The 18,183-nt window shown below is 41.7% G+C and overlaps 1 protein-coding gene across 2 annotated transcripts in view; it reads right to left on the bottom strand.

The window, feature by feature from the left end:
• Nucleotides 1-15,068, bottom strand: part of LOC125012690 (phospholipid-transporting ATPase ABCA1-like) — a 172,047-nt gene extending 156,979 nt beyond the window's left edge. For both annotated transcript variants that reach the window (XM_047592784.1, XM_047592790.1), the window contains exons 1-5: nt 13,549-15,068; nt 5,278-5,407; nt 882-975; nt 613-754; nt 359-480 (exon numbers count right to left, since the gene is read on the bottom strand). In XM_047592784.1, the coding sequence (XP_047448740.1) occupies nt 359-480; nt 613-754; nt 882-975; nt 5,278-5,343 (424 nt within the window). In that variant the 5' untranslated portion in view covers nt 5,344-5,407; nt 13,549-15,068. The remainder of the gene's footprint in view (nt 1-358; nt 481-612; nt 755-881; nt 976-5,277; nt 5,408-13,548) is intronic.
• Between the last annotated feature and the right edge of the window lie 3,115 nt (nt 15,069-18,183).

Genomic DNA, 18,183 nt, shown 5'->3' with positions numbered 1-18,183 from the left:
TTGCATCATAAATAATCACACGCCATTGTTTTTGAGGGATAAAGGGGAATAACAAATCCTCCAACTTGTCATCCGCATGAAGGGGATACTTTCCTTGATGGAGCGTACTTAACAAAGACATAACAGAGTGATTGTTGCTGAGGCTGCGTATTTACTATATCAATTATTTTTTGAAACAATACTCAGTGGCAATTAAATCTTTACACAAAGGGAAAAAGGAGTGTACACTTTGCCACTCTTCACCAGTTTCCGCTTTCAGATAATAACCCTCAGAATAAGATCGTTTTATATATATAGCATCATTGTTTTAACCGTCGATGCAAAAAGATTACTATAATAAAATTACCACGACTGTTACCTGGGTCAGACCGTGACAGGACAGAAGCCCACTGGTCGATATCATCTGCCAGCAACCGTGTCTTGCTGAGAATAGATTTGTTCACGAGGAGGGTTTGCAGCTCTATCAATATTCCAGCAATTCTACCAAAAAGAAAGAGTCATGCTCGGTCAATTTGTCAATACATTTTTGAAAGTCACATCCAGAAACATTGCGTTACATGCTAATATACTGTAATATGCGAAAGAAGGAAAATGGACTGTGCCAGCACATACATGGAGTTGTTGAAGTTATTGACTTGTCCCGGTGCCTCCCCTGGTGTCGGATGGGCTAAACAGGGGTTTTCGATGTTACAGATCATGCCTTGAAGCCACGGCAGCATGCCGGCCGAAGGCATGGCTTTATTTGGGTAGTGACCTAAAGGAATAGAAACGAACACTTAATCTTCCACCTCGATTATTAGATTTTCCTCGGCGCTTTTGAGATTTGCATTGGCTGCAAGCTGGGGACTGTCGAGAGCCATTACGACTTAGCTTGTACTCACATTGGTCTTTGTAAATTGGTTGATTGGTCGACCGCACCCCCACCAGTATGAAGAAGAGAAACAAGGGCCACAGTACTTCAATGACCAGACGCACCTGCACGAAAGGAAAACACACGTTTTATTTGAATAATTTGCTTATGAATTACATCACTGGAACATATGGCTTCTCACATGTGGTCAAAGCAAATCTGTCCAAAGATACGATGGAGTTGGAAAGTGTGAGGCCAGAAAGGTAAACTGAAACTGAGTAGGGTGTTTTTTTCCTCTTAATAAATTTGACATTTTGGGAAATATGCTTATTCACTTCCCGGCCATTTGATGGGAAGATTGAGGTCGCTCTCATATCTGTTAGTTCAGCATAAGGGCCAGCAGGCAGATAGCTTTGCTTAGCGAGACCATAAACTGACAAATGCCAAGAAATGCCAGCCAAGAAAAAGTCCAGCACATAACCCTGCTTAAAACAGCAAAATGTTCTTCTTACACTTCTGCTTTGTATGGATTAAATAAATAAGATATGAGGTAAATTGTAAATAAGCAAGCTTCAGGGGTCATGGTACATGAATTTTATCACCTCGGGAAAAAGTCAGAGTCGTAGTTTCTCCCTCCCCAGGTGTCGAGCTAAGCTAACTAGCTAATGAGTTTTACAGGCTACTAAGCATTCTGTTCTATTGATTGGCAGGCGGAGGAAGTGTTTCTTGCAAACACCCATGCGCAGTAATTAAAAGTACAAAGCTCCAAAATTATCTACAAATTGAAATGACGATTGAAAGTAGTTATGACAATCTGACTACAATTTCTAATAACGACTGATCACATAATCTGCTGTTTATGTGTTCAATCCCTGTCAAATGGGGCAAATACACTGTGTAGGCCCAAATGCCACAGTCCATATGTTTTGATTTGGCTCTTGCTATTACTCTAAGCACAAGATTGAGAGAGCAGTCTCTGCTTATGACTCCCTAAGCTGAAGCTATCACACGCTCCTTATCATCTCCTTGCCGCACTCCATCCTCTCCTGGATGAAAAGTGTCGACCGCTCGCTTGCTTTAATTCAACCACTTCGTGTATCCGAGCAGGCAGGGCCCCGTGTGGCACGGCCATGTTTTTATATATTTCAACCCAAAGGAGAGAAATCAACAAAGTGCTAAAGGCTTTATGTGTTCAACAGGTTGTTTCCGAACCATGGGCAAACGTTTCTTTACATAGTAAGTGATATGCACTCCTTCAAAAGGTTAAATCATCCCTGTAGTGCAGGGGTACGTGTTCTATATTAAATGCTATTTAAAAATATAATATATATATATATATATATATATAATAAAGCTATCCCTTATCTCTTGGATTCATGTTAATGTGTATTTAACCAAATTTAAATCTGCGGGAGTAATTAAAAAAAAATAAATACAAAAACCGTCTAATCAACCAAAGATTTTGCGACCCCCCTGCAGTGCCTCCGTGGACCCCCTAGGGGTGGCGAACCCCCTGTTGAGGACCTAGGCTGTGGCGCTTTCAGAAGAGTTTTACAAATGATATACACCAGTCAGCCACTAGCGCCCTCTGCCCTTTAGCTTTGATGCGCCCCTTGTCACATCATCTCTCAGCAATTCCCACCCCCCCCAGCCCTGCCTCACCCACTCAGTTCTCTGCAGTAACCTCAGACAACCTGGTCTCTTTGAGTCTCGCCTATCATCTCCAGTGGACTGACCTGCTAAGAGAAATCAGCTGCAAAGCTCCTACTCAGCTAAAGCGCTGCTCCAGCTCCCCTAATATGTCTGGACAACGTATCTGATGGCGCACATTAGTGTATAATAAAAGGAGACATCGGTTCTTCTTAATTGCGCCGGACTGCGCACAAAGCTGCAGAGAATACAACAATATACGTTGCCTGTTATGCCACAGCACCATGGAAACCTTAATAATTAAAGCGCTGGTTGAGCTCGGCTGAACTGAGCTGAGCAGCTCGGCTGAGCTGCTGTTAAGGCGCACGTGGAATCTTCAGTTGTAGAGTTTGTCGGCGAACACCGACGAGAGGAGCGCATCGCATGCATTTCAAATAAACGAGATGGAATTTCAAATTCTTTTTTTTTTTAATTCCATCTCGTCTATGTGCCAGCGAGGATGTAGTTCTGCTGAGAGGGTGAATTATCATAATGTATTCCAAAGAAAAGGAGCAGAGAGGGAACACAGAGATCGCTGGGACTTTCTCAATGTCTGGCTCCCTAGGCATTTGCCATCGGACACCGGAGTCTTTGTGAACAGATAATCTCCTCCTATGAAATTATGTGAAATAGTGGACCATAAAATCAGTTTCATGCCTGTTATAAAATCTTAAAATGCTTGGTGAGGCATTCATATAATTGGTCATTAACCTCCACAAGCCCTCCAGAAGCACCATTGTCCTTGCTATCTCCCACTGGTTTTGTCTAATAACAATATTTCATGTTGACATTGGCCAAATATCCTACATTCCACGAACAGAACCGCCACTGTCCTCCCGCATTTGAATATTTCTCCCAGATACAAAAAAAAAGATAGCAGCCTGTTCTTTCTGCTGGCTGATAAAATTAACAAGGGGGAATGTTTCCCAGATACTAAAGTTGCAAAATTGCAAATGACTTCGCCTTGAGTTATTCCAAGAAAGTATGAACTCCGATAAAAGCTGATTTCTTTTTTTTTTTTTTGGGGTGGTGTCTTTTGTTCCGCTCAGGCAACAGGCGCACTGCTGCGCTCGAACCCCCAACAAAACAAGTGGGTGGATGTGACTCCGATCGTCACTGTGAGAGTATAAATCAAAGAGCACAGTGCAGCTCTCTGTACCAGCAATATCTGCCTCAATAATGACTCACAGGGCTCGCTAGATTCCTTGACAACTTCTTTGGACCGGAGGAACGCCGTCGCAACACATGGGTGTTGGCTGTTATCTTCCTGCAGCATGTGAACTCTCACAGGCAATTATATACTGTATTATTGGCTGGTCATGTGTGGGCTAATTAGTCTGTGACAAAGGGAGGATTATTGCGGTAGGAAAAAAAAAAAAAAGTTTTCAGGGAATTCTACAAAGTTCTGCACTCGTGTAAACGCAATGCCAACGTTATTTTTTATTTATTTATTCATTCTCCATTTGAATTAACAGTTTGTCTCGTCTACACGAATCAGAAGACGTTCCGTGATACAGGAACGATTCAGATACAATGTCTTAAAGTGGTCGGTCAGAAATGTTGTACCAGGAGTTGCAGTTTCAGCTGAACCTAGAAAGAGGTTTATGTTGTCTTTTTAGGCTCATACAGGTTGTTTGTTCCGGCCTGACACCTTGGTCCTTCCAAGAATCCTACGAACTAAACTGCTTTATTACAAATCACATGAGCTCGTTAACTCTGTCAATGTCTGAGCAGAGCAAGGGCGCCAGTGTAGTGAAAATAAGCAGTACACCGTGCATATGGCTTGGACAAAGGTCGGATCATGTTCCTACAGTCAAAGAACCGTTTCTTCAGAGTTTCTTCGGTACCGGACGAGGCCACTTCCCCTCGAGGACCTTGGTGTGGGCGGACCTGAGTGCAATTAGCGCGTGCACGCCTCCTCTAGAGAAGCGGCGCTCCAACGCGCTGCAGTTCAAATCAAGCCGACTAAATGCGGCAGGTGTAAAAGCAGGTAAAAATCAGTTAAAGTGTCATCCCTGAAAGCATCCGATACCCCGAGTTCTTCCTCGGCGAGCACTTAGCGTAGTTGAACTAACGTCTGAAGTGAAGCACTGAAAGCAGTTGACATTTCAGCTGGAGGACCGCAGATTATTTAAGCGAACTATAAATAGTTGATGTTTCAGAAAGAAGCGACAGCAGAGCAGATGTAGTATTTGGGATATTAGCGTAAAAGTAAAAATGAATAACCTTTAATTGTCTGGTAACGTCTTATGTTAGCAGCGACTTGACTCTTTTAGGAAGGAGGCTCGTCCTGTTGGGTAACGTGCAGGAGCTCAGGCCGTGAGAAGGGACAGAAAGGGCATTCGCCCTTCAAACAAAGCTTTTAACATTCCCCATCCGCTGGCACTGGGTGAGGCCGATGACTGGCTTTGTTAGAGGTAAAATACCAGAGCTGTGGCATAACATGCGCAAGAGATAGATCACCAAAAATTGAAGGTGACACTTTGAATTGGTCGGCATTAAGGTAAGATTGTTCTCGTTCTCTAGTGGGAGAGTTAAAGGCGGCTTACTTCTATAGGAGACAATCTTCGTAGTAAATCCCCCCCTATTACCTCTGCCTCCCATGAATAACTTAGTTGCCCTTGATAACGTAACCCTAGGACCACATCCACCAAACACCCCCCCCCCTACACCCATCAGTGACAAATTTTTAGCAGATGTGTTGATCTGTGAAGGGGTGTCGGCGAGCGCATGTGTACCTTTTGTCTCTTCCGGAGAGTGAAGTTCTTCCACAGGAGCAGAGTGAACTGCGTCAGGAGACCCATTACGGCTTATCCCGGCAATATCCTGCCAAAGCGTCGCTATGGCAACTGGCCCACTTAATAAACCCTGGAGGGAATAAAAGGCAGAGTTTGGTTTTTAATACAGAAGAGCAATGCATCTTGGGGGAGTGCCACTAATCATTCACTTCCCCAGGCCTTGGGGCTTATGGTGCAGCACCTGTTCTAAGAATTATTATCACCTCCACTCAGCAACTCTGAGGACGGGGCAGTGTCTCAGCACGCGGAGATTACTCAATTTGGATGCACAGTATGACAAACTTTGTTAAGGGGTCATGTGATTCTTTTCTTATATATTGTTTAAACTGTTAGTTCAAAACCAGTCTTCTTTCTTTCCTTTTTTTTAAAAAGAAAAATAGGTAATGTATTCCACACATTGTCTCACTGACCAACAAAATCAGTCCATTAATCTGTCTTGTAGCGGAGAACAATAATAAAAAAAAAAAAAAAAAAAAAAACGGAGTCCACTGCATGGCTTTCTGCACAGACCGAATGCAGCTGTAAAATATATATTACATGTTTTACTAGCTACTCAACTATGATTACACAGATAATAAACAAATAGGTTTGCCGTGCCATTTTTTACGCCGCTACATCAAATATGACCTTTATTAAAAACTCCCCGACTGACAGTCCGCTGACTACTGTGAATATATCGCCTAAGCGCGAGCTTCCATTCGGCGGAACAGGAATCCTTTCGCTCCAAGACTAACCGCGCGCGCTCCGTTAATGTCATGCGTTCGGTACAAACTTGGCTGAATGACATTTTCAAACAACTGGGAAAGCTGCTATTGGGAGTGTCATTTTTTTTTTTTTTTTTTGTTACGCGTATAATAGTAGTAGTTGGAGCCAATCCATCGCACGCCCACGCAACGCCCACACTTTGGCGCTCTGGGTATAATTTATTAAAATAAATAAATGAGTTTTTTTAAAGATATATCTGAGTGCAAGGGAGCACAACAATGGAGTTTTTTTTTGTTGTTGTTGTTGTTCAAGAAATAACAAGCTTATAATTATCCGACAAAATGAAAACACATTCTTAAAAAAGCAACACAAGGAGAATAAATTCTCACTGCAAGCTCATCCTCAGAACATTGCTCATAAAAGCAAACAGAATAAATAAATAAAAAACATACAACACGCCACGATGGCTCTGTATGTATTTTATTGCTAGAAATTAATTAATATTCAGCACCAAAGGGGTGCCATTTGTCTGCGTCCGAAACGCGCTGCGGAACGCTTCATCCGATGTCCTGTGGAGACTTTTAAGATTAGAGTATGTACATTAGGTGAGGCAGGTGGGAATTGGGATGGGATTTTCAGCCCGGGGGCAGACCTGACAAATGCGCTGCCTTTTAACGCTCCATTTCCTCTTTCGAGCGCAGGTCCCATCTTCTTTTCGGCGTGTTTACATTATTTAATGCTACTTCGTGGATGTTTTATTTACTGTCACGGGGAAAAAACTGATGCTTTCCCAAAATAAGTGCTCTAATGGTACGATGAGTTTGAGTGCTCGGTAGCATGGTGTGATACAGGATATGCATTGTGTTACCGGAGAGGGCAGTTGCACTGAATCATGTCATTACTGCTTTCTGTTGTCAAGCTATCAAATGCATTCCATGCTTCTGACATTTACCGGAGGCTGTCTTCAGTGTACTACAACTATATTCTCCTCATCCACTGTAGTTTTTCTCGTAGTGAGCTATTCATTATTTGCCTCAGCCTTCAGTGCATTGATTTTACACCTTCTGTAGAATACAGCGAGGGGCGACTGACCTGACTAGTTACACTGAGGTTTAGTCTATGCATGGACACTCTATTCCATCAAATGCTGGTATAATTGAGTATGTGCTGCGTTCACTGGCGCGGCTTTCAAGCCCCGTTCTTTTCAAACGTGTAATGCACAAGAGAAGGACAGTTTGGCACCACCTCCACTCTGAAAGCACGTCAAGCATGAAGGGTAAACAACATCTCCAAGAATATACTCAAGCCATATGTCAAAAAAAAAAAAAAATCTGTGTGTGAGAGAGTTGTTTTGGTATCAGAGAAAAAAAAAAGATGTCTGAAAAAGATGGCAAGAGTGTGGGGGAGTACTGAGGAGAAGCCCGAGCTCAAGGACTCTTTTCCGATTCGGCATCTAAAGAAGAGATAACAAGGAACAAGAGAGGGGCCGTGATTGTGATTTGCATTGTGGCCGCAACGTTTCCAAACACAATGAACGCGGTTCTCTTGAGGAAAAAAAAACACACACAGAAAAAAAAACAAAAAAAAAAAACATACAGTGTGAAGTGTTTTCCACGCCATCATTTTTAATCTACCACTAGGAGCACAGAGAATAATTGAAATGAGGTCTTTTTGCCACTTTGTGGACGAGCTTTTCACAGGACTGTGGCCATCAGACGCTGGCACCAGCTTTTCACGGTGTCATTAGTTCCAAAGAAAGACATGAGAGAAGAGAGCGAGGCGGGGGGAGAAAGGAAGAGAATGTAGTGGAGGAAAAAAAGGGAGAGAGCAGACTATTGGAGAGGACATAAGTGCTGATGCATGCCTGGCATTTGGGGAGTAGGGACGGCAAAGTGCATTATTTCTGCCCCTAGGATGATCGAAAGAGAAAACAGATATTTGTCTTAGCGCATGAGAGCAGAGGACAGTGGAGAATGACTGCAACATCAGTTACAAGGGGGGTCGCCTCAGCCCTCTGAAGGGGAGAATGGTCCCTGCGCTCCTTCATTCAATCTGTCTTTTCTCTCTGTCTACCTCTGTCTCCATCAGAAGCTCTCTACTGCAGCAGGAAATCATGCTGTACAGTTTAGAGAAGAAGAATTTGTATTAACACCTAACCATTCTTGCAACACGTGCCAAATTAGAGTAAAATTCTCTTGAACCTTTTGACGTACAGTGAGGGTGCAGATCTCATTTGAAAGGCATTACTATGAATTTTGTCTCCAACTGTCAGAATTACTGTAAATTAGCATCTGTTAGAAATTATAATTATCAGGATACCTACATTATTTTAAATGGACCCCAGACCAATCTTGGAAAACTTGCTTACTTAAACCATAGGTCTTGAAAAAAGGGGTCTGCGACCCCTAGGGGGTCAGCGCAGGTACTGCAGGGACCTTTGGTTGGTTAGACATTTTTATGTATATTTTTTTCAATTTTCCCCCACAAATTTAAATTTCTTTAAATACACATTAACATGAATCCAACATATTTTAGTTTTAGTTTAGTTTGGTGTGCAGGTGTCTTTTAAAACTTATTATTTTGAATTTCACCCCCCACTGTAAGAACTGCTGCTACTAACACAAAAAAATTATATACAAATTAATGTTCAAGAAGATATTTACAATTTGTGCAAAAGTTAAACGTAGGTCTTATTTAGTTAGCCTAATAGAATAATTTCCAATATCAGGTTTTGACTCACTTAATATCAATAAAAATAACAATTATGCTGTTAGACTAAGAATTATGAAGATATTATTTGAATTTTTATTTCAAAAAAGTCTGCGAAAGTAGAACAAATTCCTTCTACCCACACTGGAAATTAATATCTGTGAGAATGTACAAGGAGATAATTATACAGTATATATTATTTGTATTACTGTTGAACAAAAGTTAACAGGGATATGAAAGTAAACTGTAGATGTTCTTGAACCATATGGAGTACAGGCATGGTGCAGGTCACTTTTTGCAGGTGTTACTTTGAGTTGTGTTCAGACAGTCAGAATTATTACAGAGAAAAATGAAAGTTTGAACAGACTGAAATTGAAGGCTTTTATTTCCACCTGACTTTTTTTGTTTAGATGATGTCTGCAGATGATTGTAGCTGAAACTCACTGGCTGGAAAACACAATGGGAGCACAGCGGGGGGGGGCCTTGCCTAGTTCTACATTAATTTTAATAACCACAACACCAAAAATATTTTGCACATTCTTTTAGAAGGCATTTACAAAAAAAAAAAAAAAAGACTCAAAAAGAAACAGAACACAGGCGCTACTTTAGGATAAACTTTTCTTCATTAGATCTCATATTTACATTTACCAATGACTGGTTTGTTTCTGCTGGTGATTTAAACGTCTCATTCTAAACATACTTGTTCAAAGAGACACGTTAAAATAATAGACATGTAAATGTGGTAGCATTATCCATACCCAAGTATATCTATTACATCGTGATGAAAATCATTTGGATTTTACACACTGAAAGGTTGTTGAACACAAGCTGTCTCAACAGCACAATGACACTGAAAACATTCCTTTTAAATATCACAACCCCAAACCAACGGGCTTTGAGAGTGTCGAGCTACCGGCTTTCTCCTTCACAGGAGACCGCGTGAATCAGTGGTGTTTCAATGAACTCCAAGTCTGACCCAGTTCCACGAAGAAAGAAAGCATTAAAATGGCCATTGAAACTTCTCAAAACACACCGTAATACACTTCTCCTTGGTCCATTCATACCCCCGGTTTGTTCCGAAACCTTTTTTATTTTTCCTTAAATGTGGCAAAATGCCCAGGTTCCATTTGTTGTGTTGGGAGCACGAGAGGCCGGTGTCCCTGGGTTGTGAATCTAACGTTGTTGGTTGTGAATCTAACACCCATTTGACAGTTTATTAGGTGCATTAGTGTAATGCAGCCCTGCAGCAAACACAAACTAAATAAAGCTTCTATAACAATCTTTAACGTTTTTTAGGCCAAGGACCCTGAACTGATGGAAAGATTAACCCCCTACCTACTATATGTGTTCTATGTTAATCGCAGCCTAGTGCCATTTATAAATATGCGTTACTATTACAATTTTTACAGCCCATATCAACCTTTGCTAAAATATGTTGGATTCATGTTAATGTGTATTTAAAGAAATTTAAATTTGTGGTGGGAAATTAATATGTATATATATATATATATATAAGAAATGTCAAATCAACCAAAGATGTTGTGGCCTCCCCTGCAGTACCTCAGTTGACCTCCTGGGGGTGGTGGATCCCCTGTTGAAGACCTATGTTCTCTGAGTTTGGATAAGGACTGTAGATTGTCGAGCAGTTTAACAGTATAATGTTATTGTGATTCTGACAAGTGTTTTTAGCATTATTTCCACACCATTTATACCACAACAGTTTAACACCAAAAACAAACTCTTGAAACACTGACTTAACGCCTCTCTAAAACGGTTTCAATCTCACAGCCTTCACAATGGTTGGAATTATTTCAGGGCTGCTGCATTAACTTCTCAACAACTCTTTCAGACAACATTAGTTTTAGTGAGAGCTATAAACCGACGACTAAGCGTATATTAACATTGCTTTCCTTCCTTTCTCATATCGCTTCGTCGCATTGACGTGCTTTCACGAAAACTACACTTTATTACTTTTCTTTATATATATTTTACACCAATTTCAGACGTAATCTCGGCCCTGCCTGCTGCAATCACTCGGTCGGTGCAAAGGGAACAACATCTAGATTTGAGGATGATGACACATCTGGCCTTGACCAATGGACTTCTGATGGCCTTCACCCCACGCCACGGACAAGATGAGGCTCGATGTTTCTACGGCGAAATCATCCGTCTGAGGTAGCTGCAAGAGTCTCCTTTGTATCTCTGTATTACTGCACCGTATTAGCTGTCAGCACCTTGCTTTCCCCGCAGGCGAGTTTCATGCCTGTCTCTGTGCCAGCTTTGCCAAGAGCCAATATAAGCTTTGAAAATGGCAAGTCGGCTTACTAGGGCTGAAGTCAACTAAAGAGCATCTTTGTTGGCTAAAATTGTACTTATTCAACTTCTTACAGGGGAAGGAAATGGGAATGTTAGTAGATTAATAAAGAGTAAAATATCTAGTAGAGTTATCAGCCAAACCTGAGTGAGAATTAGCTGCATATTAAGTCATTTTAACATAACAATATGATGTTTAAATGACATGTAAAAACACAGCCAACCAGTCTCACATTTTCAGGCGACTTTTGGCTGTTCAGCTGTGAGATGTAAATTGCTGTTTGCAAAGTTTAAGCCACATGGTTTCAATTTGAAGCCGACTCTGAGTGAACGACCATATAGTCTGCATTTTGTTTGGCTGCGATCAAAATTGGTGTGTTCAATTGGTGTGCAGTGACACAGCACTTTTCTCTTTATGGAAATACCACAAGAGATGGTCCAACCAATGAGAATGCGGCGGAACAAGCGCGTATGAACCAAGCTGGAGACGACAGTGCTATTGATGACAATATTCCACGGTATAAATGATCCAATGACCTTTATGTGTCAATAAAAAGTAAGCGCAGACATGTGCACTCATACCGTAAACCCTATGATAAAGTATATTTCTTAACATTATTGCACTAAAAGCTGTTTTGCTGTACAAACTGTACCAACAAATTTGAAAAGCAGTCAGAGATATATTTTTACAGATATCTCCTACCGCCAAAGAAAAGAGAAGTGAATGGATTGCTACATTAGTAAGAAATAGCTGGAATCCATGCACAGAAACCTGGTGTTGTGGTTCATAGTTAGTGTCAGGTACTACTAATTTATGTTGTATTGTCTGATGAAGTCATACATTTATGGATGTTGTTGTTTTGGCGTAGTTCCAGACGACAGTAACTATTTCGGTTCCAGCAATAAAAAAGACAATAAAACAATAAACGCAATATTTGTGATCACTCGTCCTCCCTATTCTTTATTTAGCTACAATAATCATCACTGAAATGACCTCTATTCCACTTTTCCAAATCCATACTAGTTCATATGGATCATTGTCGAGCTGATAATCAACATTTTCCTGGTCCCACCATATTAACAGCTACATGTCACCATGTTTTTTTCCACTCAGGGGGGCAGTGACGTAAACGCATCCCCTCCGTTATTAGATCCACAACAAGTAATTGAATGAACACTGAAAATTGGAAAATGATTAGTTATCCATTTTACTGTACTTTCTTGAAAGATAAGTGCAGACACCCATAATTACTGATTTGAGTTGACAAGCGATGCCACACTTGAGAGGACAATATGGCAGCGTGCTGTTGCCGCACTCTGGTGTGTTAGCGAGCTCGGCAATCGTTGCACCGACGTTAGTTTGGAGAGTAACAAGTAAATTATTCAGTCTGGGGAATCCAGTCACTCACCTGCAGCGCACAGAATCTTTATTCATCTTTATTTTCTCAGAGTGTGGGTGAAAAGTGATTGTGCTGCGACTGTTTAATTACCTGCTTATTAAATGTATTTTTTAACACAGACTTCTTTAATTCTAATGAGTGGAATAACTGGGCCTTGCTGAAGGCAAACAGCTGTTTTGTAATTCGCATCCAAAAAGCATTTTTTTTTTTTTTTTAATTTTTCTTTTTTTTGAACAACCTCTTCAACAATTTGATTATTTGTGAACACGACGCTCCATCTCGATGTTGCGGGGATAAAGTGTACTTACACTTAAACGGGAGTTGAGGCTGCGATACTCTAAATGCCGTCACTGAAATCAAGACAGCTTTTCCAGGTAATTTGTTTTGGAGAAGCTCGGTGCTACTTGGGGAAACCTGTCAATCACTTTTAGCCGCTAATTAATCATTCATTACAAATAAATGGCACTGATAAAAAAAAAAATGATAGGATAAATGTTAGCACTTAATGAATCATTAAGACATGTCATTCAAGAACAGGCTGTTTTGAACATACAGTAGGAAGATACATACTCACATTTTGCTCCTCTTTAAAGCAGCTTAAGTGTAAATCATTAGCATGGGAGGAATATCGCGGGGCGCGGGTTAAAGTTCACAGCCTGACCATGTTGACTCAACAGATAAACTGCTCGAGTGTGACTATGTTAATATTTCCTCATATTTGGTCAAAATTAGAACCAAAGTAGAGTTTCTTCGGTTACTGTTTAAATAAAAAGGGTTGAAATGTAAACCTCTCCTTCTTTCTCAGCACAGCAGTCAGCCCGGAGACCGGCTCGCTAAATGATTTCAAATAAGATAAGCAGCTGTCAGGACGCTCCGTTTGATCCGCCACAGACGAGACAGCGGGAGGAAAGCAGAGACAAGTGTGTAGCCGCCGAGGCCGGAGAGCCGAGCTAGCCTCGGGAGCGGGGATCGCGCTTCAATAACAACAACACGAGAAGGAGAGCGAACGAGACAGCATCACAAGAGGTTTGGCTACAAAACACGTGTCCTGTTAGAGGGAGCGAACTGTCAAAAAACAACCTACCTCGGAGCTTCGTGCCTTTCACCCATCAGCGCATCTCAAGTCCTGAAGATGAATCCGACCAGTTTTGAACTGCTGGTAATAATGACTCAAATAAAAACACTGCTTTTTACTGCCTCTCTTCCGCTCTCTCTGTTACTCTCTGTCATCGTCGCTATGCCCTTTTACCTAGAGTGATATAATATGCAAATGACCTCTGCTGAGCCTGTCCTAGAGACTGTAGCCACAGTAATACAGGAACCACGCAGGTGGTGTGCGTTACACAACATGTTCTGTGAAGCTGAGCCCTGCAGCAGAGCACATATGTCTGCTTCTGGTGGTGTTGTTTGAGTCACCTGAGGAGGCGAGGAGGGTGAACGGGAGCACTGCTCTACATTACTCCGGCCTTGTTGTTGCATTCGTGGACTGTGTGGCTTTGTCTCGCGGGGTGTCTCGCGGTAAACTTTGAACCTTACTCACCTGTCGACATAGCACGAAATATTCAGGATCTAATTAGTCCTAAAATTAATGTTTTTTTTTAAGAAAGTAAGGCAAGTGTTGAAGAGGTTAGAGACTGGATGGGATCCTGGGGAGAGTGCATTTATCTACTGAGAAACAGAGCCAAGCTGGAAATGTTGACGCTGTTGTTGATCATCAACTGAATGTGTCACACAAGGGGGTGCAGCAAAGTGCACTGACTGTAGGGTTTTATAGCAACTATATAATTTGGTAACAAGGGGGCTAAGAGTTTATTATTCGAGGTGATAAAGAATAATACCCACGTTGCACTGGGAGGATATAATTATGCAGATGAGATGTGAGTTTACTAAGAAATAAACAGAGAAGCCTCTCGCTGGGTGATATTACTGTGTTCGTTGGGAAACATGTCACCAAGAACTTTAATACATAAAATTCTAACTGCCTACGTTAACATTTGCCTATTGTTAACAATTTTCTGCTTTTCAAGTCGGGTAGTAATACCACCACTAACCACTAGATGGCTTCCATCTGTATTTCAGCTAGCCTGTTGTAGCCAGAGTTCTCCGTCTGGTAACGCACCATTTGTATTTCATTATGAGGTGTGTTTCAACAGATTCAGACTAAACTCTTCACTGGATGCAACCGATTGGAGCCATTTTGCCGTAAACACATTAAACTCCACGGCACTCAGATGACTACCCATCAGCATATTAGGCCCATTCGAATGATTTCAGTTGGTCTGCAAACCTTTGCCGGCCACAATCAAGTACCAACGGAACAACTCCAGACAAACATTCCTCCTCTTCAACCATCAACCAAAGATTTTGCGACCACCCTGCAGTACCTCGGAAACCCCCTAGGGGTCCACCCCCGGTTGAAGACCTATGCTTGAGTGTCAATGAAAAAGAATCCTCACAATTGTGTATTTCAGGAGAATAAAGAGCTGTGGTACTGAGTTTGAAAACATTGTGGTTGACTACATCTCCTTTTAGAGGCAGGTTGGCCTCTCCATTCCATGTTTCATGTACTAAATTAAACTTGTAATAACCAACACCTCTGATCAGTGGAAGTGGTTTGAGACACCACTTATCACCTACAGTCTTAACATCCCTCCTCCAAAACATTCACCCCTGTTCACAGTTTCTGTCTATTAATGTTAATTTTGAGTTTCAGGTGGGCACCACCCACAGATGCTCCAAATAAAACCCTAATCTCCCCACCAGTCATTTAGAACTGAAGAACACTTGGACCAGAGGTGAAACGTCTTCAAGGAAACTCGCACCAAAACCCGATTACCATTCACAGACATATTGTAACTTCTTCAAACAACAGTACAATATGTCAACAAAAATGTCAAAAACTATTCCTTGTGGGTTATCGCTCGTAATTGCGATCAAATTCTCTGTTCCTCGAAGGTCATTCAAACTACAGAAAACTTTTCCATCCCTCCCAATCACTCAAGGGTGGCAGTGGCTCGTCCATGCGGCGCAGGTCCATACTCCCAATTAGTCGCACGCATTCACGCTCATCTAACACAGGTGAAACACTGACTGCCCAAAAGTAATTGCTTCGACTAATGAAGTGCTGCCGCTCCAAAGTACCGGCACAGTACAGTACACCTGGTGTTCCCAGGTCAGTAAACCCCGCGCTGGTCGAGCCGTGCTAATGAAAAAACAAGGGGCACATTTGCACCTTGCATACTTTAAGAAACAAATGAGAACGGGAACACAAAAAGTGAACCCGACAAGGGGGAAATGAGCCGGAGGCAACAGATTTGAGTCGCATTCGGTGAGCGAAGCAAAGGAGCTGTAATGAAAGCAGAGATTCAGTAAAGGAAATAGTTAATTCATTGGTTTTCATCTCTGAGGAGCTCAGCGTCGGTGCATTATTTACTGTTTTTTGGATGCCTGTGTAGAATGATGGGCGAGCCGTTTCTCATTCTGAAGACGGAAAAGCAAAATAATTCACAGGCTGCGCGGACGAGGCCGTGCTGGATCAAGTTTAAAAACGATAAAACTAATGGGGCATTTGGATAACAACCCGAATTCTGCGCCCGTACAAGAAAGTGAGATTAGGTTAACAAAGCAGAGAGAAAAGCTTCCTCAAACCAGCTTATACCTCACCGTACTAAGTTTAATTACACAGTTAGAAGAATTCCCTCTGGTGCCCTAACTTCAATACTTTATACCATCCTACTGCTCACATCATTACAGAGCACTAATGTTTGCCTGTACGGGAGGAAAATTTAACTTTACCATGCAACCTAGTGGAGGGTGCTCCTTTGCAGCCCTCACTGATTTTATTGCCCAGGGGAGCTAAAGTACAGACTTTTTTTTTTTTTTTTTTTTTAATGTGCATCAAAGTTCAATATGAAACTCTTACTTGACTGGCGTGTACTTCATTTCAATCAATTTCAACAAAATAAGAAATAGGATCACAAGACGAATACCCAAGTAAGTGAAGTCGATATCCCAGGGTGCTTATTTAGGATCGGGAAGAGACAGACGAGACCTCCCGGAGAACCTATAGTGGCCAGCTAGTTGGTTTCCTCCTGCCCTTATTTTCTAAAAAAATGCCCTCTCCGTGTTGATGAGGTGAGGAGTATACACACAGGTGCTTGTTAACCATGTTAATTTGGATGGGCCGGACAGCTGACGGACGCTGGGCAGGGATGATCATTTGACAGCCCTGTAGGGTCGCGTCTGGCATTTTGGCTCCCCGCTTTGTGTTATGTCTTCCTCTGAGCAGGTGGAGAGTCGTCCTGGGGAAAAGAAAACCAGAAAAGTTGTGGAAAACAAATAACAGCCTTCCTAGACAGATGCTGTTCCCTCTTCCTGACTGCTGGCCATGGGTACAATTGTGTTTGTTTTGACTTCAGCCAGCACAGCCCACACGGATAGCGCATGGGAGGAACAACACAATTTTTTTTTTCCTTTCTTTTTTTAAACTTGTGTAGTCAATCTTGACACCACCACTGTATGGACTGCGGTGAGAACACGTTGTGAGAAAAACAACACCTTGAAACAAGACCATTAGATTCGAGGAGAGTAAGCGTTCTGTTGTTTTAAAGCAAAGCAAAGCTATATTAGCTACGTTATTTCTTTTGGTTATGACATGAAATTTGAATATTTCATCATATAAAGTTGATGGAAAGGAAGGAAAAAGGCACAAGGCCATCGCTGAAAAAAAGCTGTAAAATAGAAGATTTTTTCCCCCCATCCTCTTACAGGAAGCTGCTATGAATAGGCGTAACGGCAATGACGAATACAAACACAGCGTGAAAAAGGAAAGGTCACCTGCACTGGCGGCTAGCGTATGACTTTAGAAAATATGCTAGGGACTGAGGATCTCAATATGAAAGTTATGAAAGTTATGAAAGCAAAGGGGCTGCTTACTTTTTGGATTTGTTATCAAATTGTTGTTTTTCTCTGTTGCCTCCCTCGAGTGACAAAAATAACATGTTGCTAGTAATTCAAAGTGGAAACTGATTCTGAATCTCAGCGGACGTGTAACTTTTAAATATTTCCTTATGGGAGTTATTATTTGCCCGTGTTCAAACACTCATTCAAATTTTGAAGACAAGTCGATACAGAGAAAGCATATAAATATGCTTTAAGCTGGATTAAGAAGCAGGATTTGTCAAAATCAAAGAAAATGTTTAGAAATCATAACAACTTCATCACAGATCAGTTGATTTGTTGTGAAACCGTGTGCGGTTGCGGTAGATCCAGCAATGAAGCAAACTAGGAGGGAAACATTCTCAGTTTCAGAGGAATGGACTTAGCATCGTTAGTTGGACCTCTTTCAGCACATGGGCAAGGCAGTTGAGAAGCAGGTAAAACTTGTCTAACCTACTGGAGCATTAGCCATTTCTATTCCAATTCATGTTTCTTAGACTTAGACAGACTTTAATGATCCACAAAGGAAATTGCTTGGTCATAGTAGCTTAATTGATACAAAAAGATGAGAAACCTCACCTCACCTGAGAACGTAGAGTCTACTCAGGTCCATCACTGTTGTCCCTTCAGTCCAGTGTGTTGTTCATGTGGACTCCCAGGTGCTTGTTCCAGTCCACTACTTCCACCTCCAGGCCCTGGATGGTGATGGGCTCCACTGATGTCCTCTTCCTCCTGAAGTCAATGACCAGCTCTTTGGTCTTGTCCACGTTCAGTAGGTAGG

This window comes from Mugil cephalus, chromosome 1, assembly GCF_022458985.1.
Source record: "Mugil cephalus isolate CIBA_MC_2020 chromosome 1, CIBA_Mcephalus_1.1, whole genome shotgun sequence".
Taxonomy (NCBI): Eukaryota; Metazoa; Chordata; class Actinopteri; order Mugiliformes; family Mugilidae; genus Mugil; species Mugil cephalus.
The sequence above is the reverse complement of the archived record's forward strand: the minus strand, read 5'-3'. Positions and strand labels throughout refer to the sequence as shown.